Raw genomic sequence first — 25,430 nt, 5'->3', positions numbered from 1 at the left:
TCCCTGCCAAAAATGTAAGCTTCCTTGTACCAGTTTGAAACATTTATAATTCATTTTCACTGGGTTTTTTTTCTCAGTGCCCATAAGAATTAGCCAAGATCTGTTCAACTTCTCTGGTATTATTATTTTCCTACTTCATAGTGCCCTAACTTGTTCCTTATATTCCTTGAGTTTTTTGTTTTTTAAGAGTCTTTATAATCCTGCCACCATTTAACAACTTCACACATGCTGCAATGTCCCTGAGTATAACACTTCTAATTCCCAACCATCCTTTACACTTGTCCCCCATATCCTTAGGCACACGCTGTTCTTGGCATGCCTTCCGCACTGCCCCCTCCCTTTGTAAAAGTTCAGTCTTTATTTTTAAGTAATTTTTATTGAAGTATAGTTGCTTTATAATGTTGTGTTATAAACAAAATGAACCAGCTGTTCATATATCTCCCCTCTTTGGATTGTCCTTCCATTTAGTACATTGCAGTGCCTTAACTAGAGTTCCCTGTGCTATATAGCATTGGTCCAATCTTTATATTCCTTCTTTACAGATTCAATTAACACCGAATATCTCCTTTTTCCTTTGCTTACACTCTCACAATGATTTCTTTTTCTCTACTGGGCCTCCATGAGACACAATTGCCTACCTAATTTTTTCCCAGTGGTTGTAAATAAGTTTTACTGGAACACAACAATGCACATTCCTTTAGACTTTGAGTGAAGCTTGTGTGTGTGTGTGTGTATTCCAATGGCTTCTTTTTTGTTATTTTTATTGTGGCAAAATATACATAACATATACCTTACCATTTTAACCATTCTTAAGTGTACAATTCAGGAGAAGGCAATGGCAACCCAATCCAGTTCTCTCGCCTGGAAAATCCCATGGTTGGAGGAGCCTGGTAGGCTGCAGTCCAAGGGATCGCTAAGAGTTGGACTCACTGTCACTTTTCCTTTCATGCATTGGAGAAGGAAATGGCAACCCACTCCAGGGTTCTTGCCTGGAGAATCCCAGGGATGGGGGAGCCTGGCGGGCTGCCATCTATGGGGTCGCACAGAGTCAGACATGACTGAAGCGACTTAGCAGCAGCAGCAAGTGTACAATTCAGTGGGATTAAGTACATTCACATCAGTATGCAACCATCACCAGTATTCATCTCTAGAACATTTTCATCATCCCAAACTGAACTTCTTACCCATTAAAAATCTTCCTAATTCCTTGTCCCTTAGCCCCTGCTAATCTCTATTCCACATCCTTTCTATATAAAATTGACTATTCTAGGTATCTCTTGTAAGTAGAATCATATACTATTTTCTTTTTCATTTTATGACTGGCTAATTTCACTTAGCATAATGTTTTCAAGGTTCATGGATGTTGTAGCATGTATCAGAATTTCCTTTCGTTTTAACATTGAAGTGTACTCCTTTGTAGATGTACACCATGTCTTGTTTATCCATTCATCTGTCAATAGACATTTGGATCATTTCCACCTTTTGGATGTTATGAATAATGTGTTGTGAACATTGGTGTTTAAATATTTGTTCTAATCTTTGCTTTCTAGTTCTTTTGGATATATACCCAGAAGTGGTATTTTTGGATTCTGCCTAATTTTAATTAACTTTTACTGTGTGAAGTGCTGTTACCTTGTAAGCTTTCTGACATTAGTAGTTCTATCTTAGTATTCATCAGACCTGAGCACAGTCCCTGACATAGTAGAGATTCTGTCTTAAATGGGATTTTATGGGGATAAATAAAAGGAGGAATCATCTCCCTGTTCACGCAGAGAATACACCTTCAATGTGAGTGGGTATGGGCTGCTGTTACTTAAGTGCTTGCTGCTCATTCTGAGTCTCCCCAGGGTGAGCCCTATGGCAAGTCTAAATTACCAGCACTGATTCCTCAAGTACATCTATTTTCTAAAAATTGCAGGTTCTTTATTTAAATAATTGAATGTTCAAAAATATATGGTCTGATTCTCACTGCCACTATAATCAAGTCCTAGAAGGCAGGGATATATCTCCCTTTTATGTTCTAAGTACATTCAGTGCCAGACATATGAATTTGTGGAATGAATTAATCAAGAAATCAGTTCATAAATTTATAGCAGCTTTTCCACATGGAGAAGCTTCTCCCCTCTACTGCCACATGAGGAATCCCCAAATGAAATGTAGATGATGGTACTTTCTTGTTCAAGAGTTATTAATCTCCCCTGAGAGTGAAATTCTAGGAACTTGTTGTATTTATTTTGTATAATGAAAATGAAAGTATCATGGCAAGTTGTTATTTGCATATATAGGAAAAAATCTATGTGAATGCTCAGTGATTTGAAATATTGATATTTACTTCAGCACTGAATTAGGAAAATTTTGCATGGGATACTACTAAAATTCGACTGTCCAAAGAGAAGCATCAACATTGTAGAAATAAGTTGACTTGTAATGTGTTATACTGGCAATATCACCTTGACTTTTTTATACCCAAGAAAATCAAGGTCTTTCACCTTAGCCGGCTTTCAGGATGTCTGGTCAGCCACTCTTCAGTAGAGCCTTACTTGAATGTCTCTTTATATGCTGGCCATTTTTTTTCAGGCTTACTTTTCTATAGTGTCCATGTGGTATCATCTTCACATCTAATTTTCAGCATAGCTCAATAATACCCTCTACTATAAATTATATTTGGTATTAAACTATGGACTTGTATTTCGGTTTTTTATCTTTATTTAAATGATTCTAAATTTTTTTCCTATAACAATTATTTGTTTTAAGGCAGTCCACCAATAATTTGTATGTAGTTGGTTTATACACATAAATTTAAGTTTTAGATTATCCATTGACCCTCCAAATAACTTCGTGTGGGGAGAAAATTGGAGTAATTTGGTGATGAAACTGGAGTAGCCTTTTCATTGTTTGCCCACATAGCTCCATAGTTTTAAGAGTTATGGTTAATAACATTTAGAAAATTAAGATGAATGATAAGGAATATATTTTACCATTGAGTGAGAAATGGTGACCCCATTTACTGTAGGAAGAAACAAGAGGGAAAGACAGATCTAAGTGTAGCAGTAAGGGTTTAGAGCCTGAGAGCATGAAAGGTTCAACCAAAATGAAGCTTGGCTATTTAGTGAAGCTCCCTAGAGGAGGATAAATGGGAAACTCTCTCAGGTCCATGCCCTCAGGACAAGACAAAATGGCAGAATCCTGAAGATAGTCAAAAGAAAATGTAACCATAGGCATCAGTGAGCCTAGGATAGTAAGTAAGGAAAGAAACCTGAATGAATTCTCAACTTTCAATGCTTGCTCTGACAGTTTCACTTCCATTATGTAGACCTTAATATGAAGTTGCATATTTGCTTTAATGTGATATATTTTTAAAGTATCCCTAGATACTAATTTTTTTTGGTTAACCTTGTTTTGAGATAATTATAAATTCACATGTAGTTATAAGCTATAATATATGTGCACCCATAACTCAGCTCTACCCCAGTGGTACATTAACCTTATTTATAATATTTCCATGGACATCAACAATGATACAATCTGCAATAGTATTTATATTCCTCAGTGTGCATGTGCACATGTTTTTTTAGTTCTTTACAACATTGTGGCATGTGTACATTTGTGTATCCATCATCAGAGTCAAGTGAAGAATAGATCCATCACTACAAGGATGCCTTGTGCTACCCTTTTATAGACAGATTCACCCACCACTCTAATCCCACCTCAGTTCCTAACCTCTGGCAACTGCTACTGTGTTCTTCATTTCTATCATTTTGTCTCTTCAAAGCTGCTATGTACATAGAATCATACTGCATATAACCCTTTGTTACTGGCTTTTTTTTTTTTCACTCAGCATGATACCCATGAGATTCACCTAAGTTGCTGCCTGTATCAACTGTATCAATAGCTGTTCCTTTTCATTGCAGAGTGGTAGTCCATGATATGGATGTACCAATATGTTTAACCATTCACCTTTGAATGGCATCTAGGTTGTTCCCAGATCTTGACTGTTACAAATACAGCTAGTATGAACACTTACATACAGAGTTTTGTATAAACATAGCTTTCATTGCTTTGAATAAAATGTCTAAGAGCCCAGTTGCTGGATTGTATGGTAAGCACATATTCATTTTTATAAGAAACTGTCAAAATGTTTTCCAGAGTAGCAGTGCTATTTACATTTCTGCCAGCAAAGCTTGAGTGACCCAATTTCTCTATATCCTCATCAACATATTGTCGCTATTTTTTAAAAAAAATTTTGCCACTATAATAAGTCTGTAGTGCTAGCCCTTTATGGTTATAATTTGCATTTCTGGAGGAGATCAATCCTGGGTGTTCATTGGAAGGACTGATGCTAAAGCTGAAACTCCAATACTTTGGCCACCTCATGCGACGAGTTGACTCACTGGAAAAGAGTCTGATGCTAGGAGGGATTGGGGGTGGGAGGAGAAGGGGACGACAGAGAATGAGATGGCTGGATGGCATCACCGACTCAATAGACATGAGTTTGAGTGCACTCCGGGAGTTGGTGATGGACAGGGAGGCCTGGCGTGCTGTGATTCATGGGGTCGCAAAGAGTCAGATGTGACTGAGTGACTGAACTGAACTGAATATGTTGAAGCTGAAACTCCAATACTTTGGCCACTTCATGTGAAGAGTTGACTCATTGGAAAAGACCCTGATGCTGGGAAGGATTGGGGGCAGGAGGAGAAGGGGACACAGAGGATGAGATGGCTGGATGGCATCACCAACTCGATAGACATGGGTTTGGGTGAACTCCGGGAGTTGGTGATGGACAGGGAGGCCTGGTTTGCTGTGATTCATGGTGTCACAAAGAGTTGGACACAACTGAGCGACTGAACTGAACTGAACTGAATGGCTAGTGATGTTGGATATCTTTTCATGGGCTCATTTGCCTGATGTTTATGTGTAACCTGACTCCACCTAAAAATGTTAGGAGTGTGAAGGACAGGAGACAGGATTTGTCTTGAAAAAATAAAACTCTGCCAGATTTGGATTTGTATTGAAAAAATAAAACTCTGCCAGATTTTAATTCCCAAATCCACTCCCAGATAGACAAAAGAGAGCTGGCCATTAACTCCATTTTTTATTGTTTTTGTTGTTTAGTCCCTAAGTTATGTGTCTAACATTTTTGTGACCCTATGGACTGTACCACCCCTCCCTTGCCCACCGCCCCCAGGCTCTTCTGTCCATGAGATTTCCTAGGCAAGAATACTTAAGTGAGTTGCTATTTCCTCCTCCAGGGGATCTTCCTGACCCAGGGATCAAGCTGGGTTTCCTGTGTCTCCTGTGTTAGCAGGCAGGTTCTTTACCACTGAGCCACCTGGGAAGTCCTAACCCCATTTAGTAGAGTTCTAACATATATTTCTAAAGCAAGGACATTTCAGTCAATTGCAGTCACCCCTAATTACAATAGCACTCCCTTGAGCTAGATCAAAGGGTTGATGAAATGTCTTTTTTTGAGTTTCAATTATGTACTAGGAAGCACTTCTTAATTGCAGGCATCCTTTATGAATTAGCCTTGTTATATATTTTATTTGGAGATATTCTTACTGGACTCTCTAATCTGCAGTAATTTATTTATATACTAAAAGTACATTCATTTCCTCTCTCTTTGTAAATGTTTGGAGACTTTTGTTTGTTACAGAAAGTGAAGTTACAAATTGCAGTTTGTTTCATTTTTAGATTATTTTTCAAAAGCTATAATGCTGCTTATGCTTTGGAAATAGCTAAATGCAATTACCTTAGCATTTTGTTTTCTTTTCAAACAGTCATTTTGTCTGCTTCCTTCAAATGCTTCCCTTTATCCTTAACAGGTTGATTTAGTGAATATCGGAAGCTCTGACATAGTAGATGGAAATCATAAACTGACTCTTGGCTTGATTTGGAATATAATCCTCCATTGGCAGGTAAGAATCCTGATGAATTTTTTTTTTTTTTTTGGAGGGGGAGTACAGTGGAAGGGGAGGTAACACATTGCTGATCCTTCCTTTCATTTTTACCCTTGACCTGCAAAACAGATATCTATCTCTAGCAATGGAAAGCCCATCTCCATAGTGCTTCATTTTAAATTGGAATGATTGTGATTTGCATAGTGAAGTATCAGCAGATTATAAAACAGGTTCTAGCACATTTGCAGGAATATTTTTCTAAATTTTATTTCACTGGATACAAATGAGGCAAAAAAAATCTCATCAATAGGTTAATAAAACTATTTTCAAAAATATGTGTCTTCTGTAACTCACCTAACAGTAAATCTACATGGTTTTGTAAGAAGAGAAATATTTTTTTCTGTTAGTTAGTGTTAGTCGCTCAGTCGTGCCTAACTCTTTGCGACCCCATGAACTGCAGCCCACCAGGCTCCTCTGTCCAAGAGATTTTCCAGGCAAGGATACTGGAGTGGGTTGCCATTTCCTTCTCCAGGGGATCTTCCCAACCCAGGGATCGAACCCAGGTTTCCTGCACTGCAGGCAGATTCTTTACCAACTGAGCTGTGAATCATGTGTATTCTCAATGTAAACTAATGCCAATAAGAGATTACTGGGATATGGTGATCTGTATATCTGTTATATACACACACTCACTTCATAGTTTGATTTGGAAACTATATTATTTTTTTTTCCAGAACCACCTCAGCAAGGGTCTTCTTTTTAAAACATTTTGTTTTTAATTGGAGGATAATTGCTTTTCAATATTGTGATGGTTTCTGCCATACACTAACATGAATCAGCCATAGGTATACCTATCTCCCCCACCTCCCTCCCCATCCCACACCTGTATGTTGGGGTCACAAAGCCCTGGCTTTGGGTTCCCACCAAAACAAATCACAATTCATTTGGTTTAGTGAAGATTATGTAATATTTTATTCAGACTGATATGAGCTTATGTTTTAACTTCTCCATTTACCATCTTAGTGACATTGGATATAATGTCATCCATTTCTAGACCAAAATTCCCTTACTATCAAAAGTAAAAAAAAAAATAATGACCATATATATTTCTTATCAGAATTAAATGAGAGAATTCCATAAAGCACTCAGTACAGAGTAGCATTTTCATGAGAGGCATATCTTGCCAATAATGCTTTATTTCCCACTCATAGTTTTAAAAATGGAGGATAATTGAGATGCTGGCTCTTTTTAGTAGTAGAGATTTTTTTTTATAAAAGTTTTTTTTTGAGATCAAAGGTATATATCATAAATGTACCTGTTCTATGTGTAAAATTCAAAGTATACAAAGTTGGTTTAGTTGTATTGTCCAGTGCTTCTCAAACTATTTTGACCCAATCTGTCAAAAATTTTAGAAGTTACAGAATAGTACAGTCATCACAACAATCTAATTTTGGCACATTTCCACGATTCTGAAAATAAAACTCGTGTCCATGTTACCATCACTCCTCTTTCCCACCCCAACCCTAGGAACCATTCATCTATTTTCTGTCTCTGTATGTGTGCCTTTTTTGGACATTTCATACCCAATGCACTCATACAATATGTATTCTTTTATATCTGGCTTCTTTCACTGAACATAATCTTTGAGGCCTATTCCTATTGTAGCAGGTACCACTACTTCCTTTAGTAAGGGTGACTTTCATCTTGAATTGTAGATTGGTCCTGCTCAGAGTCAGGCAGCATGTAGACCAGAGGTATACCTATTCAACTCAGCGCCCATGTTGTTCTCCCAATTGACTCACACATCTTTTTATTCTCAACACTCTGAACTGGCTTAGTCCTATTTTATAGCATATGGAGAGAGAGAGAGAACAAGCATAGCAGCTCACAGCAGAGACTAGCTCAAAAGAGCCCAAGGTTCCCAATTCGGGGCCTTTCTCATGTAGCGATGGTACCAAATAGAACCAGCAAGGCAACATAAGGCCCTCCACCAAACTGGTTTCCTTCTGTTGCTCAGTACTTCTCAAACTATCTTGAGGAAGGAACCATCCCGTGTGACCCCCAACCCCCGCTTTTCCATTGTATGTAAATTACAATGAAATTGCAGCATTATGAAAATGAAATAAAAAGACACAGAGAACCCAAGCTTCTTTTTTATCACCAAACTCAACAGACATAAATAGGACTCTATAAAATTGTTACAGATGTTTCTAATGGACTATCAACAGTTGTTTTTATCTTATAGCCCAATAACAAATTGTTCATGTTGTAGCCACCTGTTCCGGGAAACAAACTCACTCAGAAGGACAATACAGATTGTGAAGTGCAGTTTATTACACCAGCAGGCCCAAGGCAGAGTTGCCTCTTAGCCAAGGACCCCGACCAGTTTTTGAGAAAACCTTACATACCCTAATGTATAAGTTTCCCTGAAACTAGTCTGAACAAAAGAAAAATAAAGAGACAATCAAAATTAACCTGTGATCATATGCCTTAAGCCTAGGTAGTTAACAGTGGACAATTATCAACAGGCCTGTGGTTGTACCCTAATAAGCATAATAGAATGTATGATTCTGTTTGGTTACACAGATAATTAGACTATTCTTTTAGGCGTGGGAGAGTCCTGGGGCTCTTCCTTCCAGGGGCCTGGTTTTCCAGTTGGTATGTCATTTCCATAGATACTGGGCATATAGCTCAAAGTCCACAGTCCGGCCCAAGGTGGAGTCCTGCTTTCAAGATAGAGCCTGTTCTGTTTCCTCCTTCAAATACAGATTTCTTGGGAACTGTCTTTTATGTAGGAATATAAGAACTGTTACCTCACATTGCTTGCCCTTCATAATTCTTTTCTCTCAGCAACATTTGCATGCAGGTAGAAGCAACAGCAATGAGGCTGATGCTGATAAGCTGAATTAGTGACATAACGATGCTAAAGGAGCTTTGGATTGAATACACTGTCGTCCTTTGACATTATGTGCATAGAGGGCAGTCTGGCCAAGCATTTCACAAATGAATCCCATTCATCATGGGAGGGCTGCCTGATCAGTGCGAATTCATCACAACCCCTGAGCCAGTATATGCTATCCCATCCCTGGTTCAGCACAGGCTTCATCCGACGGCTTCTGTACATGGAGGCTGTGTATTTTATTACTTGAGAATATGATGAGGAAAGTGACATATCTTACATAACTATTTGACCTATTTATTCACTAAGTAACTGGCTAAATAAGCAGGTCAGGAAGGAATTAAGAAAACTGGATAATCCACCCCTCCATAATAGATTTAGCTATCAAGGGACGGTGACAAATGTATGTAGAAATTTCACATCTTCACATCATTACCACATTTACAAAACATCATCTTAAATCCTTTTCAAGTATTTTAAAGTTCGATTTAATAGTCTATCCTAAAATTTGCTTTGAATCTTTCATAAAAGGATGACTAACACTGGAGATGTTAAAATATGTATTTTCCCCAAAGGCATTTGTTAACTTCTGCGTGGATGAGGAAACAAAATAAAATGTCATATTTCGAATACACAATAAATATTCATCATCTGATCAAATGTTGGTAGTCTATGGACCTTACACTTGCTGAAAGGGAAGCCCTTGGTGGTAAATCACATTTATTTATATACTTCCTTTAAGTATGTGATAAGGGGCCTGGCTTATATTAAAGCAGTAGCCTGGTAATTATTCCTTTAACAGAATATGTAGACGGTCTGTCCCATAATGAGGTGTCAACTGCATCCTGGAAACCTAGAAAATGGATTTCTGCCGTCAGCTGAGTTAGAAGAATGACAGTTGGAAATACAATCAGCTGCCGAATGGCATTTGCACCTGCACAGAGCCAAGGAGAGAATCAAATGGACAGAAACCAGTTCATAAAAAGAAAACCGAGTCTGGTCTTTTCCTCCTTCTCTTGCAGTTTGGGTTTCTGCTCCCTTCAGGGAGCCGGGGAGGAGGGGCCCAACCAACGCCACCACGTGACCTCCGAATCCCTCCCAGGACCCAGGGGTCCCGCGCACCTCGGGGTGCGCTACCGGCGGCCCGGCCGCCTTCCCTTCTCTGCTCGCTCGGAGGCTGCCTGCTGGTGGCAGAGTCGCTTCTCTCCCGCAGCCTCCGCCTTCCTCACGGCGCTCTTGCTGGGGTCCTTGGCGGCCCTCGATTTTCTCCTCGCTGCTGCCGGGCTGATGAACAAGTGGCAGGGCGGATGCAGGCTCCTGTTGGACTTCCTAGGAGTCGTCACAGCGGCCCTCATCTCCCTCGCCCTCTCCTCTCCTCCTCCTCGCCTCTCTCGTGCGTGATACGCCTGTTGCGAAATAACTGGGACGGGGCTGCCTAAGCGGCCCTGGCGTTGGGTTTTCTTGGCCATCATGCTGTTTGCTCTTGACTTCAACCTCATCTTTTGCAACATGGCCGAATTTCTCAAACCAGGGGGCGCTGCAGAGATGACCACAGCTGACAAGGCAGAAGTAGAGAATTCTGACGGTGACTCTGGAGGTGGTCCGGGGACTGTGTGTTAGGAAGGAGGCTTTGACTTCTCAGAGGAGCAGTGGCAGTTGCTGATGGAGCCGGCCTCCTGACTGCCCCAGTGGGATGTTCCTGAGCCCAGCACACAAGAAGGCATCCTTTGGCTTAGCACCATGTAACCTCTCCGCGCCTGTGAGCATCTTGAATGTTCTACCATGTATCTCCACATCTGTTTCATTGACCTGAAGCCCTTTCACGTCCCTGCCCAAAACAAGCACGAAGGGACTCCTTACCCAGCCTTCGTGGGAAGGAGTTCATGCTGCGGGCAGAGGGGCAAATAAGGCAGAAACCAACCCAGTGCCAGCCTGCTGGGCCACAGTCATTTTTGTCGGCAGTTGGTGCTCAGGTTCACGCCAGATACTTTGTTGAGAATGATCTTTCAAGATTCTTTTGTTCAAGTTGCACCAGCTCCCTGTGCGTTCTCAAGGCAGGGAGAAAACTGACCTTTGTCCTGTCTTCTAGGAGTGGGTGAATCTGGGTGCCCATAACTGGCCAAGCCTTCATCATGGGAGGGTTTCCTGATCAGTGCAAATCCATCACCACTGCTGAGCTAGTTAGGTTTAAGTTTGTGTGCTTCTTGTTCATGAGCATTTTCTTATGAAAATTTCTTTCCACACGTAGGTCAAAAATGTAATGAAAAATATCATGGCTGGATTGCAACAAACCAACAGTGAGAAGATACTCCTGAGCTGGGTCCGACAATCAACTCGTAATTATCCACAGGTTAATGTCATAAACTTCACTACCAGCTGGTCTGACGGTTTGGCTTTGAACGCGCTCATCCACAGTCATAGGTAAGGAGATTTCCGAGACACTGAATAATTTTTTGTAAGTATTAATTTAGAGACTGATGTATTTTTGTCCAAGCTGGTTCCAGATCATTTTCCACAATGCAACATATTTTTATATTGACCATATTGATCTATCCATCCATTGGGATGCTCTGAATAAGAATATCCTGTTTTTAAAGTGATATATCACTTAGTTGTTGAAATATTAAAACTATCAGAGGATAAATGTGATTATGATGAGAGAGGGGATCAGCACCTTTGAAATTGAGACTCTGCCAGAAAATCAAGGTTACATTCTAGCTTTTCCAAGAATAGAGTTGGTCTTTCTGTTCAAATAACATGTTATTATGAGCGTCAACTCTAGCATTAAAAATAGTTGCAGACCTTATGTGAGTGGCTGTAGTACAATTAATTACCTTCATCAGATTAATAATGTGAAAAAGAAACATTTCTCTTGTCAGATACACACTTAGATAGCAAAAACTATAAGGCCCTGCATATGTGTGTGTGTGTGTATAGATATAATATACATTTTGGGATTAAAAGAGGTTCTGAGCATCTTAGCAACCAAGGCAAAGAGCAGACCACAATTAATTCTGTGACTCAGGGTTCAGAATAACAAAAGAAACAACTGCTCTGTAACAGCAAAGCGATTCCTGTAAAGCATCAGAGAGAGTTGTTCTGTCGGTCTTCATAAGAGGAACTCAGTGTGACATAGTGAACCAAATGTCCTCACCTGTATTCACACTATTATATTTTCTAAGATAGCAAAATAGTTGTTTGCTTTTTATTGTATAAAGGAGATCAGTAAGTGAATTAATAACAGTTCAAGAAAAAGCAAAACAACACGGTAAATACATGCATTATATATAATGAATGCATTCATATACATTCTATGTATAATACACTATCTGTAAGGAACATCTGCTTTGGTTTTCTTATTACCCATTTCTTTCACCCAGCCCAATCCCCGGGGTCAAATGCTTGCCTTATTAACTGTGTTTGAAATGCCACTGGTCTGCATCTTCCCTGATTTTCAATGCAGTTTATCTTTTCTCACTTTGATCTTTCTCTTCTCGACGGGTCTACTCTACCATTTTCCTGTGCCAACCTTGCTTCTAGAAACGTCCAGAATATAAATTTTCTTTCTGGTTTACCAGTGCAGGAGCAAACTCTCTCTAAATAAGCATCTTTGTCAGGTGTCTTGCTCCAGCTGGGTTTAATTAACCCCATCCAGACTGAGTTTCCAGGTGAATGACTCAGCAACCTGATTTTGGAAAGGAGGCAGGCTCACTCTCAGTCGGCATGTTAAACAACGTTAAAATGCTGTTTTCCCCCACATGTGACACGAAGAAAAATATTCCATAGCCTCAATAAAGCCAGATGAGAGGGGGTAGAGACGTTCATTCTGCATTATAAGGCAGAGTTCATTTATGCAGCCACATGCTTCGCGGTAAGGGCTAAGGGCCGGAACATATTGATCTTGCTGTTCATGTACTCATTTGCAGATGAACAGAAATATTGAGGATCAGGTTATGTGGTTCTTGTTGGCTTGTTAACATTTTCTTTTCAAGTGGACGACTTCAGTTCTGCCAGCATGCTAACAGACTACATTTGTTAATATTTTATTTCATGATTTTTGAATATAGTTCCAAGTAATGCAGTAAACATATCTAGGTTTCCCTCCCTGTCCCTGACCTACTCTTTGCCTCTCCAAATATCTCCGTTGATATATTCTTCTATCATATTGAATGAATCATCAGTAACTCCTTTTTTATACATAACATGGTTACTTCTCAAGAGGTTTCTCAAAGTTGCTAATACTCTTTCATGAGTCATCTTTGTCTTCTTTTTGTCTCTGACAGATGTTCATATTGTTTATCTAAAGTTGAAGAAAATGGTTGAACTTTTTGTTTCAGGATGATTGTCATTGGAACACAGGATTATCATGAGGTGTCCTGATTTCAATAATTGAGAGATTGTATAGAACAAAGGCGTGAACTTGATAAAGAGCATAGGAATTGACAAAGAGCCTTGCCTAAGATCAGGCTGTTAGTGGTTTTATTTTTCTTTAAAGCTAAATTTTCTCTTAATATGTAAGGAATTAAAAGTATTAAAAGACAGAGTTCACTACAGTGCAGTTAAAGAAAGCCAGATTCTACTTCTTTGGGAAAAACTACCAAATGATAATAAGCTCAACTGGTAAAGAATCCATATGCAGTGCAGGAGACCCCGGTTTGATTCCTGGGTTGGGAAGATCCACTGGAGAAGGGATAGGCTACCCACTCCATTATTCTTGGGCTTCCCTGGTGGCTCAGATGGTAAAGAATCTGCCTGCAATGCTGGAGACCTGGGTTTGATCCCAAAAAGTGTTGGGAAGATCCCCTGGAGAAGGGAACAGCTACCCACTCCAGTATTCTTGCCTGGAGGATTCCATGGACAGAGAAGCCTGACAGGCTACAGTCCATGGAGTCACAAATAGACACGACTGAGCAACTTTCACAAGACATAAGACATGCTCAAAATATGCAAATAAATCGCACTCAGTGTACAGTCGCAATAAAATTTTCTTTCTAATTTCTTAGTTTATTCCCATAGAAGTAACATAGCACATGATTTAAAAACAAAGTCAGACATTAGAGAGGGAGGAAAAGGACAGAGAGAAATAAAATATATCTTCCTGACCCCAGTCCTACTCCATCACACTCTACTTGCTAGCAGTTACTGTTGGCAACTTCTTTTAGTCTCTCTGATGGTTTTCATAATTATTATATATTATATAATTATTATATTATATACATTATTATATTTTATTTCTTGATTAATTCATTTCTGACAGTAGGTGGATTTATTCCTTAATGTGAAGCCCACACATCTTACATCTCATCCTCATCTATTTCTTGATTTCATTACTATGTTATAATCATTTTATTCTTACAGTTGTTGCCTGTGTGACTTTAAGTGACAGGTGTACACCTATTTTCATCAAGTTTAAACAAGATCTGTTCACTACCTGAAAAGAAGGATGAGGAAATTATCATCCTTATACATACTGCCTCTTCTTCTCTCCACCTTCTATTCTTTTGTTATTATTCTTGCATCAACGGTATTGTAAATTTATATCTCTTCTGTAAGTTTAGGTGTTCTTGGCTTGAGTCTATAAATTGAAAGTGTTTTACTGTTACTTTATAAATATAAAATTAAGCTTAAAGTAATAGAAGTTAGTGTTTTGAAGCAATTATTACTGTGTAGGCACTGTTCTATGGAAAACGGCCCATCTATTTCTCATGACATACATACTATCCTTGTCCCCATTTCACAAATTGGAAAACTGAGGCACAGAGAGGTTATGTGATTTATCTAAGACCATTTGACTGTGTCACCCAAAAGAGAAAGATAAAAGGAGGCAATCTCAAACGATCAGAAATTGAGTTAATTCAGGAATAACAGAGGAATTGCAATTTGGGAAACTTGCTATAGTGAGATACAGGTGAGTCTGTTGGGAGTTTGGGGCAGTGTGTGTGTATGGGCAAGGATCGCAAAGAGGCAACAGTCCAGCTGGAGTGCAGGCAGTAAGTTCATAGCCTTAAGGACGGGAAAAGATTCTGAGTGGATATTCATTAGTTGGGAAATAAGGCTTGATTTCTGTAAAACAGACATTTATAGAAAACTAGGCTCTCAATTCTTACATTGCATTCTTCTTAAGGCATGTGTGTGGAATTCTCCATTTTGTATCCTCTGGTTCCACTTCGGATTGAAATATTTTCACAGTTAATATGTGGTCGAGCCCAGGTTATGGATTCATAGAGGACTACTAGGCTGTGCTATCTCATTCAGTATGTCAGTTTTCTCAGAAGACTGGCGATCCTTGATCGCACATTCTATTTATGAGTTATAGTCTAGGTTAGCATGGGAGAGTATGTGGCTTTCCTCTTCACTTGGTTAGTTTTACAATCCTTTATGCATTTGAAAATCACAGTTATTTAAAGTGTTAACAAATGGTGTATTTTAATGATATAAAACATTTTATTAGATTGATTTTAATGCTAGAAGAGACCTCAAAGACCATTCGGTACATCACTGTCTTCTTTTTGAAATGAAAACACTGAAGCGCAAATAGATTACATGGCTCAGATAACCCCTCATTCAGGGGACGAGTTACTGGCTGGGGAGAAGGGGGAGTAGATGAAGGGAAAAGGGCTTAAATATGGAAGCAGTCTTTTTTTTTTTTATCATATTCATTTAACCGTGTTTACTGTGCTATAGATGAGAAACTAGTTTCCCACACTCTCCCACCTATATTCTTTTCCACTTCCCTTGCTGAGAGATGGAGAAATGAAGACGGGGCAGAGGTTGCATAGTGAAATTGAAACTTTCTCCAAATGGTCTAGGATTTAATTTTTGTTTCATACAGTCACACGACTAGAGACAGCTCCGTGTGTGTGTATGTATGCATGTGTGTATACACATTTTGGGTTCTAAAAGGTTGTTGGTCATTTTAGGTAATCTGGAGTGTATAGAGGAGATTAGAGTTACAAAAAGCCTGGTAAATTAAACAGGGTAGGAGCAAGTAGAGAAAAAGAAGTGAGAATCAGAAGAGAAATAAAGTTGTATGTTTATTTTGAATTTTGCTTTTAGAAAATAGCAGCTAAGCCTTTCCTTGTAGCATCCTCTCTGCAGAGCATGAGTTCTTAAGCAGAAGTCCGTTGACAGACCCCAAAGTCCTAAAATTCTTTGTAATTCTATTTAGGGACTGTCACACAAAGTAAGTCAGAAAGAGAAAAGTAAATATCATATATTAATGCATATATGTGGAATTTGAAAAAATTGGTACAGATGATATTCTTTGCAAAGCAGAAATAGAGACACAGACATAGAGAACAAACATGTGGATACCAAGGGGGAACAAAGGGGTGTTGGCATGATTTGGGAGATTGAAATTGACATATATACACTATGTATAGTGTTAGTGTTAGTCGCTCAGTCGTGCTCGACTCTTTGTGACCCGAGGGACTGCAGCCCACCAGGCTCCTCTGTCCATGAGATTTTCCAGGTCAGGATACTGGAGTGGGTTGCCATTTCCTTCTCCAGGGGATCTTCCCAACCCAGGGATCGAACCCAGGTCTCCTGCACTGCAGGCAGATTCTTTACCAACTGAGCTACAAGGGAAGCCCCTATGTATAGTCACTATAAAATAGACAGCTAGTTGGAAGCTGTTATATAGCATAAGGAACTCTACTCAGTGCTCTGTGGTGACATAAATAGGAAGGAAATCCAAAAAGGAGGGTGTCCATGTGTATGTGTGGCTGATTCATTTTGCTGTACAGCAGAAACTAACACAACATTGTAAACCAACTACACTACAATAAAAATTAAAAAGAAGTAAAGATATGGATAGGTATTTTGTCTAGGTAGAAGTTTCATAGAATTCATCAGATTCTCAAAGGTATCTGTGTTCCAGGAAAGGTAATGAAGCACTTCACAATTGGTTTCCAATACTGTTGGGATAAATTGTAATTCCTTACCAGCCAAGGCCTTTTGCAAACTCACCTCAATCTCTACTCCTAACCTTATCTCCCACCACTTGATACTGGAAATCTCCCAGTGGAGCCAGGCCCATGAGGGCTTGAGTGACTGTCACCTTCTGCTCTTTCCTTCCCTAAGAGCTTTGATTCTCTAATAGCCACACAATTTAAAATTCTGTTCTCAAGCATTTTTCATGCGACTGAACTGAACTGAACTGACTGAAACCCAAACCACCATTTAAGACTCCCTTAAGCCTCAGAAAAAACCTTTATATTTTTCCTTCAGATTTTAGAAAACCTTATATATTATTATCTGTATTTATCACACTTAAAATTTATTTAATTTATGATGTACACATTTTTTCCTCAATATATTTAAAATCATCATAGATAAGAACTGCCTCTTACGTGACTGGGTGTTTCTCTGTTATCAAGGAAAATGATAATCATATAGTATGTTCTCAACCATTCTCTGGTGAAGTCAATAAATACTTATTGAGCCCCTCCTGTGTGTCAGGCTGGATTTCGTGAAGTGAACACACCTGGCAGAAATTATTCTCCATTCAAGTGCAGAAGATAGATAAATAAGATTAATTAAATGTGCAATATGTTGAGTGCTAAGGAGAAAAATATAAAGCCACTAAGAGGAATAGGAAATGATTCCATGTACGCTTGTTTTGGGAGTGGGCAATTTTAGATGGGAGAAGGGCAGGGAAGAACTCATCAATGTGACTTTTGAGTAAAGACCCAAAGGAAGTGGAGGAATGAGCCATGTCAATGTCTAAGGGAAGAGAATTCCAGGCATAGGGAACAGCAAGTGCAGATGCAGGAAATGATCTAGCCTGTCTGAGGAATATGAGGAGGGAGGCAGGAAATAAAATCAGAGAGATAATGGGGAGCTAGACCGTGTAGGGTCTTGTAGGTCACAGTTAAATCAATGAATTTTACTCCCCCGATAGGGGGGATATGAGAAGGTTATGATGAAACATTTTACCAGATCACTGCACCAACTCTGCTGAGAATAGATTAACAAAGGCAAGGGTGGGAAGAGGGAAGCAGTTAGAAAGTTAATGGGGTGATCTGTGCAGGCTAAGGGAGGGGGGAGGGTTGGATTACCATACTAGCAGTGAGGATAGTGTGAAGTGGCCAAATGCTGGATGTATTTCCAACTAAGTGTTCTGTGAGGGTGAAAGAATCATCAAAGTTGACCCTAAGATTTTTCTACTGAGCACCACAAGTTTGACCTTGTTATTGATTGTTGAGGAAGGGAGAACTATAAGACAAGTAGGTGAGGTGGGGTAGTGCGATGGGGATGAATATCAGAAGGTCACTTTTGGACACTTGAGTCTTGCCATGACTCTCAGTAGAGACACTGAGTAAGCAGATGGATCTAGAGTCTGAAGTTCAGGCAAGAGATCTGGGCAGAGCTTATAGAATTAGAAGATACCAACGAATAGCTTGTCTTTAAATCCATGAGATTGGATGAGATGAACACATTTTTGTTGCTTGGATAAGATAGAATCAATTCTACTTTGTTTTCTTCTGGATTTTGTGCCTGGTTTGAATGAGAACTGTCATTGAGGAGTACTGAAGAGTGACACTCACCTCTTAAGGAATGTGGGCACGGGTTGTCTGTCAATCAAAAATCAGAATTGAAGTGAATCTTATGAAAGATTTTCAATCAGTTCATATTTGTCTTTATAATTGTGTGTGTTTCAGGCCAGACCTGTTTGATTGGAACAGTGTGGTTTGCCAGCAGTCAGCCACACAACGACTGGAACATGCATTCAACATTGCCAAATATCAATTAGGCATAGAGAAACTACTGGATCCTGAAGGTTGGTGCATTTCTAAACGGCTACCGTTTTTAGCGCAGTTTAAAGTTCATCATCTCAGACCTCACATTTCCACAAACTAAGCACAAACTAGAAACTGTGCATTGTGTTTTTCTGTATTCCAGGTGTACTTAAAATGTTCTGCCTTCCTGAAATGTATTATGAATCGTCACATATGATCTTAGTTCTCAAATCCCAATATCTGAAACTAAAATATAAAACTTTAGAAAAAGACACAAGCCTTTAGAATGTGTATGCTTCACAGATGAAGTATACTGTGTTTAGAGTACACTGACTCCAAATAATTATAAAAAGTTCATGTTTTGTCTATTCTACCAAGAGATTTGATACACTAATTGGCTCTAATTAACTAGCTACTCTTGGCACTTTCATTCATATACTGTATAAAAGGCAACATGGTTTACTGTTTAAATCAGGGAATCTTTTCCTGGTGCTGATTCTGTTGTAACTGGTCACTGTGGGGGAAGTCCTCCATTGAATGGTTATTCGTTTTCTGCTTCTTTAGTGGATGGGTAGCACTGTATTTATGGGGTCTTCCCTGTAGCTCAAACGGTAAAGAATCTGCCTGCAATGCAGGAGACCCAGATTCGATCCCTGGGTCAGGAAGATCCTCTGGAAAAGGAAATGGCAGTCCACTTCAGTATTCCTCCCTGGAGAATCCCATGGACAGAGGACCCTGGCCGGCTACAGTCCCTGGGATCGCAAAGAGTTGGACATGACTGAGCAACTAACACTACTACTACTGTATTTATATTTTTATAATATTACACTTAAGTAAATTTCACCATTATGTTTGGTGCTACATAGTCATATCTACAAACACATGGATTAGAGGGATAATAATTCCTGACCTCTGCTTTTCTTCTAGCCTATGAGGCACTTTTTAATCTGCCAACTTCTTTGAAATTGCAAGCTATATTCTCTTTACTGAGGCTTTACCACACTCTAAACCCAGAAGTTGGAGAAGCTGTATCAATGGGATTGATTATCTGTGGTATATTAATAATTCAAGCTGATATTTGGCTGCTGCTGCTGCTGCTGCTAAGTCGCTTCAGTCGTGTCCGACTCTGTGCGACCCTATAGACAACAGCACACCAGGCTCCGCCATCCCTGGGATTCTCCAGTCAAGAACACTGGAGTGGGTTGCCATTTCCTTCTCCAATGCATGAAAGTGAAAAGTGAAAGTGAAGTCGCTCAGTTGTGTCCGACTCTTAGTGATCCCATGCACTGCAGCCCATCAGGCTCCTCCGTCCATGGGATTTTCCAGGCAAGAGTACTGGAGTGGGGTGCCATTGCCTTCTCCGATATTTGGCTAGGGTTATATAATTCTTCTGTCTTGGGAATATTGAATCAGTCCCAAATCAGGAGATCCTTGAGTGGTGATCATGGGTCCCATCAGGAAAAGTTCCAAAATAACTCAGAGGATAGCCTTTCACTGGTAAATTTATCATCAACCAGAATCTTTTACTTAGTGTTACAGACCCAGAAACCTGATTGCCTTATCTTATTCATAGCAGACCCATATATTGATGGGTCTTATTCATGGCAGACCCATAGTGGTGGGGGAGTTAATTTTAAACAAAACAAGATGAAAAAAAATGACATAATCAAAATGGAAGCTCAGATATTATAAATGAGATATTTAACAATCACAAGAACCAGAATACTCATATCTAATTGACCCCTGTATATGGACTTGGGAAGGGATAATTATAGCAATGCAAATGTGTTTGTGAAGTTGGAATCAGATTAAGTACACTAGAAATGTTTCCTCTCCTTTAGATAATACATACCTCTAAACTCTTCTTATTGCTTCAATAGATGGTCAGTGTCCTTCCAGTATTGGTTTAGCTCTAAGGGAGAAATTATATCAATCATATTTCCTTGTCTTGAAAGATGGGGGAGGGTTACCTCACTATTAACTCCTAGTACCAATATATGTGTTTTTTCATACTCCAGTGAGGTAGAGAGGCAGACATAATGAAAATATGAACTCTAGTCCCTGAGGATGAGAGCTATAGTGTGTGAACCTGAAGGATAAGCCTGTTAATAGTTTTTTTGTTGTTGTTGTTAAATCTGCATATGGTAATTTCTTTTGTCTGAGATATGTGCTCAAGTTATTCTTGTGTGTGCCCTCTCCTTTCATAAAATAGTTTAAAATAGATCTTTTCCTTGTTGAGTTATAAAATGGCTTTTGATGTCTAAGTCCTCCTTTGAATAGTGAAGTAAGGGGATCCAGAATAGACATCCACATCATAATCGGAAAGTAGATTGATATGCCTATAATCAGAAAAAGGCAGTTAAATAATGTATTTTATAGCATAAAAGAGCCTGATATACCCAATTCCGTATTCCTAAGTATGTGTCAAAATGCACATCATATAGGCTTGTAGGAACACCCTCAACACAGTGAAGCAATTACCCTCCAATTAAAAATAAATAAATTTAAAAAAGAGTGAAAAAATACCTCAAACCTGACAATTTGAAGTCAACCAAGCAAAGTATGAAATACAAGCTGCTTAATAAAGATCAAACCACTGGTTATAGTTTCATTTTGCCAATGAACTCTTGGATCTGAAAACTTTTGCTATTTATGGACACCCTTCCACGTCAAAGAGCATTCCATTTCCTAAAATGGTTTACTAAAGTTTTTTTATGGATTTCAATAAGGTAAGGATTCAGTATAAATCTTAACGTTTAATTTTTAGCTGTCTATCAGTTCCTGCCAGTGTGTTAGGGAAATACTCAAATGTTCATTCAAAGACTTAAGTCTTAGATTTTAAGAGATACCATTCTGTCTTTGTGATTAATTAGAAAATAAAATTAGAAAATAAAAATCCTTATGATTTAGGTAATTTTTTTCTTTTAATTATCATTGATATCATCTCTTAAAAATACATTGAGCTATAATTTTGTAATGCACATTTGTGTGTTTCCCTAACACACTGGCAGACTCATAGACTTACATGCCCTGTATAGTAAATACCTTTGAGAAGTTTATATTTTTATTTAACCACATTTTGGTTCTTTAGCTTATACATGATGATTTCAGCTATTCTTCAAAGCAATTTTCTTTTCATATCTAATATGCCTCTTAGGAGGCTAATGAAACATTCAGCTTTACATTTGGGGAGATATTTATTATTGGGGGGTTGAAGTTAACTTTGGTTTAAAGAAATACCTACCCAAAAATGTCTTTAGAATTTTAAACATATGCTTTGTTGATTGCGTTGATTTACAAATTAAACAAGTCACTGAAATATAATTTGGAGCTTTTCATATCTTGCGTATATCGACTTTGGTATGCTTCGTTTGACCTTAACTGTTGTTTTGAGGCCTGAGGTTTGGTTTTAAGTGGAATTGCCTTTTAAAATGAGTAGGAATAGGCATTAGCATAACCAATTTCAGGAGCTGTTTCTGGTAGTTTAAATGTTAACATATGCAAAAATAAGTATTGCTAAGGTAAAATTATTTAATACTTTATGCATCTTTATGCTCATAGATATAAAAGGTTTATCTCCTTCCAAACATATCCTATTGTGAGTCATTCGATTCACTTTCTCTTATGATTTCCCTGTAAGACACACACAGTAGTGCTTTGTGGTTTTCAAATGCATTGTTTGCTTCCCTGAGTTTCAAACAAATTGGTTTGTTTGCAAATCTACATAATACTTTATGCATTAAGAGAATGCTTTGTCAGCTTTTCCTTGTGAATAGCAAAGTGAAGATGCTCTTAAGAAATAGAAAAACAAAATCGGGGATAAAAATGTGTGCCAGTTCTAGATGACTTTTGACTATAGTAAGTCATTTCCATCTGGGATGTGGAGGATGATACTCACATCATCCATGGTTTACTGGACTGACTTTAGAATGAAAAATGAATGACGAGTAAAATTTGATGAACACTAGGGCTTTCAAGAAATATTTATGACCTCAAAATGACATAAACAAGCCAATTAGTTTGGTTTTAATCCACTTCATTTTCCCAGGGTTAGGATGGTGACACAGATTCTTCTATTTTCTGCCTGACTAATCTGTGCATCACTCTTGAGTTGCTTTAAGAGTCTACTTTTCCAAGAATTAGCTCTGCTTTTTGAAAGTTTTCTTCCTGAATGAATGGTCTCTGACTTCACTTGACCTGCATGCAGTTGATTAATCTTCAAAAAGTAATCAAGAGAAGATATATAGCTTTTGCTGTAAAAGAAAGTCCTTAAGGCTTCTTTTTAGGTGGTTTGAGCAAGTAGTGTGCTTTTTTTTGCTTCTATCCTTGTTCCGTTCATCACATTTTGATACCATTAACAATAAGAATGCTAATAAGTCATTTACACTAAGCTAAAATGGAAAGGGGAAACCAACTCAGATGGATCTTGTTAATGTAAATAACTCGAGCTTTTTATGGACAGGCACACTCATTTCATATCATTTAGATTGATTTTTTTTCTAGAACCCATTGTGGAATACCTTGGTTTTCAGAGAATGTAATGAGGTTGAAATGTACTGATGTTCCTTATATGTATAACATTTCAAGTAGAGGTTATTATTGTAAATATATGACACACTTTACCGCCAAACTCTCTGCAGTGCAAATGTTCTTTATCCCCATATATTAAAGTATTTTAATAGTACATATTGAATTAAAATGGCCATTGCCTTTTTGATGGCAAAGCAACAAAATATATATATTCTTTTGCATTGTATGGTATTACTGATTAATATTATCTCTGGCAGAGTGTCTTTAGCGATATTATAAATTGTAATTATCTAATAGGAAATCTCAAGTTTTTTGGATGACAGTTCTTAGTCAACCTATTTTGCTATGGAAAATAGAAAATATCATCAACTGCTTTTACAGATATGATAATAACAGAATAGTGGTCCTATTATATCAATAGGAGACTAGTTTTTCCAGGGTTTCTTTTTAAAGGAAGCATTAAAATTTGATCATTGGAGCTGAATTATATCATTTAATGGTGTTAAGTAATAATAATGAAAATATTCCTTTAATTTTGAACTTCAGTAGATTGCAGTTGAAATGAGTAAATTAGAGATGGCATTATTGTATTAGCAAAGGAATGGGCTACATTAGATTTAGTGTTGGCATCTTATTTGCTTAATGTATATTCTGCATAACCTTTTAGTAAAGGAATTTGGGAAATATTGTGTTAAATAATTTAAATATACACTTTGATTATTGATTAGAACAGAAACTAGCATTGACACATAATTAGAAAAACTGATGGCCAGTGTTGAAGTCCAGAGAAATGTCATTAACATATTTCTAGCCTGCATATCATTAGAGTAAAAGTACTTATTAGAATATCCTTGTCTATTTTTAGGTTTTTTATGCTGAACCTTCCTTTTTTACACTTCTATTTTCTGTGGGCAGACATATTGCATAACTAGCTTTGACTGTCTATTGCCACTTTAATATAATGTAATGCATTTGAGTTATGATTTCTTAAGCTGAGTATCTGGAGGTATCCTCAAGTTTATCATTGCTACTATAGAAGAAAGATCTTTAAGGGGCAGGGAGGCAGTACTTTGTAATACATAGCAAAATAAATAGATGAAAACTTTCTATGTGGGTAAAAAGGTTACCAATAATAGTAAATAAATATTAGCATATAAATGAGGCTAAAGATACTGCTTTAATATTGTGATAGAGATAAATATACTAACATTAAGATATTACTGTTGTGATCTCCTGCTTCCTGATTGAGAACTTTCAAATTGCTTATTGCAACAGAAATTTTAAAAATGGTGATGTTACTATATGGTTTCCAGTAACCTGAAATGCTAACAAAGCATATGAGACAAAGAGAGAGGGAGAGGGGAAGAGAAAGAGAGAATGAATCTCATGTTTATTTTTGATATCCTATCATCTACCTTTATTCTCAGTTCAGGTACCCTAGCAAATGAATATTTTCAGGAAAGTTTGAATGAATCACTAATAAACTGAAGTGATTCTTGTTCTGTTGATCCATTTCAGTTGCTTGGATAACAAATAATTGAATGCAACAGTCCCAAATTCAGTCATTTAGACAATAAGGAAACTTGCAAAATATTAAAAAGGCAGTGTGTGTACATGGCCTGAATTTACCCTTTATACCATAATTTAGTATTTTCCACTCATTTTTATGTTCTTTTTTAATTCATCACAATTTTGACCTTATTGAAAATGGTCAGCCAATTTACATATATTTTTAATCTCTTTTAGGAGTTTGTTAAAAGGAATATTATTCCTTGTTAAGGAGTGGGCTTACCAGGTGGCTCAGTGGTAAAGACTTCCCCTGCCAATGCAGGAAACACAAGAAGCCCAGGTTTGATCCCTGGGTGATTAAGATCCTCTGTAGAAGGAAATGACAACCCAATCCAGTATTCTTGCCTGAAAAATCTCATGAACAGAGGAGCCTGGTGTGCTACAAACCATGGGGTAGCAGAGAGTCAGACACGACTCAGTGACTGAACACACAGTTAAGTAACATAGTTTCTTGCTAGGTTGTGGAATTTAAATAATGACATATAATCTAATCATGTGATTTAAGGTTTTCATCCTGGATGAGTGTCTTTACCAAATTTGTTCAGAAGTGTTTGAGTATAATCCCTATCTATGTTACCAAGAATCTCTTTTTAATTACTTTACCAGGATGGTTTTTACAACTAGTTTATTTAAGTAGGGGCTTCCCTGGTGGCTCAGCTGGTAAAGAATCTGCCTGCAATGCCAGAGATCTGGATTTGATCCCTGGGTTGGGACAATACCCTGGAGAAGGGAACAGCTACCCACTCTAGCATTCTGACCTGGAGAGTTCCATGGATGTATGGTCCATGGGGTCGC

The 25,430-nt window shown here is 38.1% G+C and overlaps 1 protein-coding gene across 6 annotated transcripts in view; it reads left to right on the top strand.

Moving 5' to 3' along the window:
- The window catches only part of DMD (dystrophin), a 2,246,075-nt gene that overhangs the window by 434,215 nt on the left and 1,786,430 nt on the right, over positions 1-25,430 (top strand). For all 6 annotated transcript variants that reach the window (XM_055393453.2, XM_055393450.2, XM_055393451.2 and 3 more), the window contains exons 5-7: positions 5,823-5,915; positions 11,045-11,217; positions 18,459-18,577. In XM_055393453.2, coding sequence (XP_055249428.2) covers positions 5,823-5,915; positions 11,045-11,217; positions 18,459-18,577 — 385 coding nt within the window. The remainder of the gene's footprint in view (positions 1-5,822; positions 5,916-11,044; positions 11,218-18,458; positions 18,578-25,430) is intronic.

This window comes from Moschus berezovskii, chromosome X (genome assembly GCF_049115385.1).
Source record: "Moschus berezovskii isolate FMDL1 chromosome X, NW_MosBer_1.0, whole genome shotgun sequence".
Lineage (NCBI taxonomy): Eukaryota > Metazoa > Chordata > Mammalia > Artiodactyla > Moschidae > Moschus > Moschus berezovskii.
This window is presented reverse-complemented; position numbering and strand designations above follow the sequence as displayed.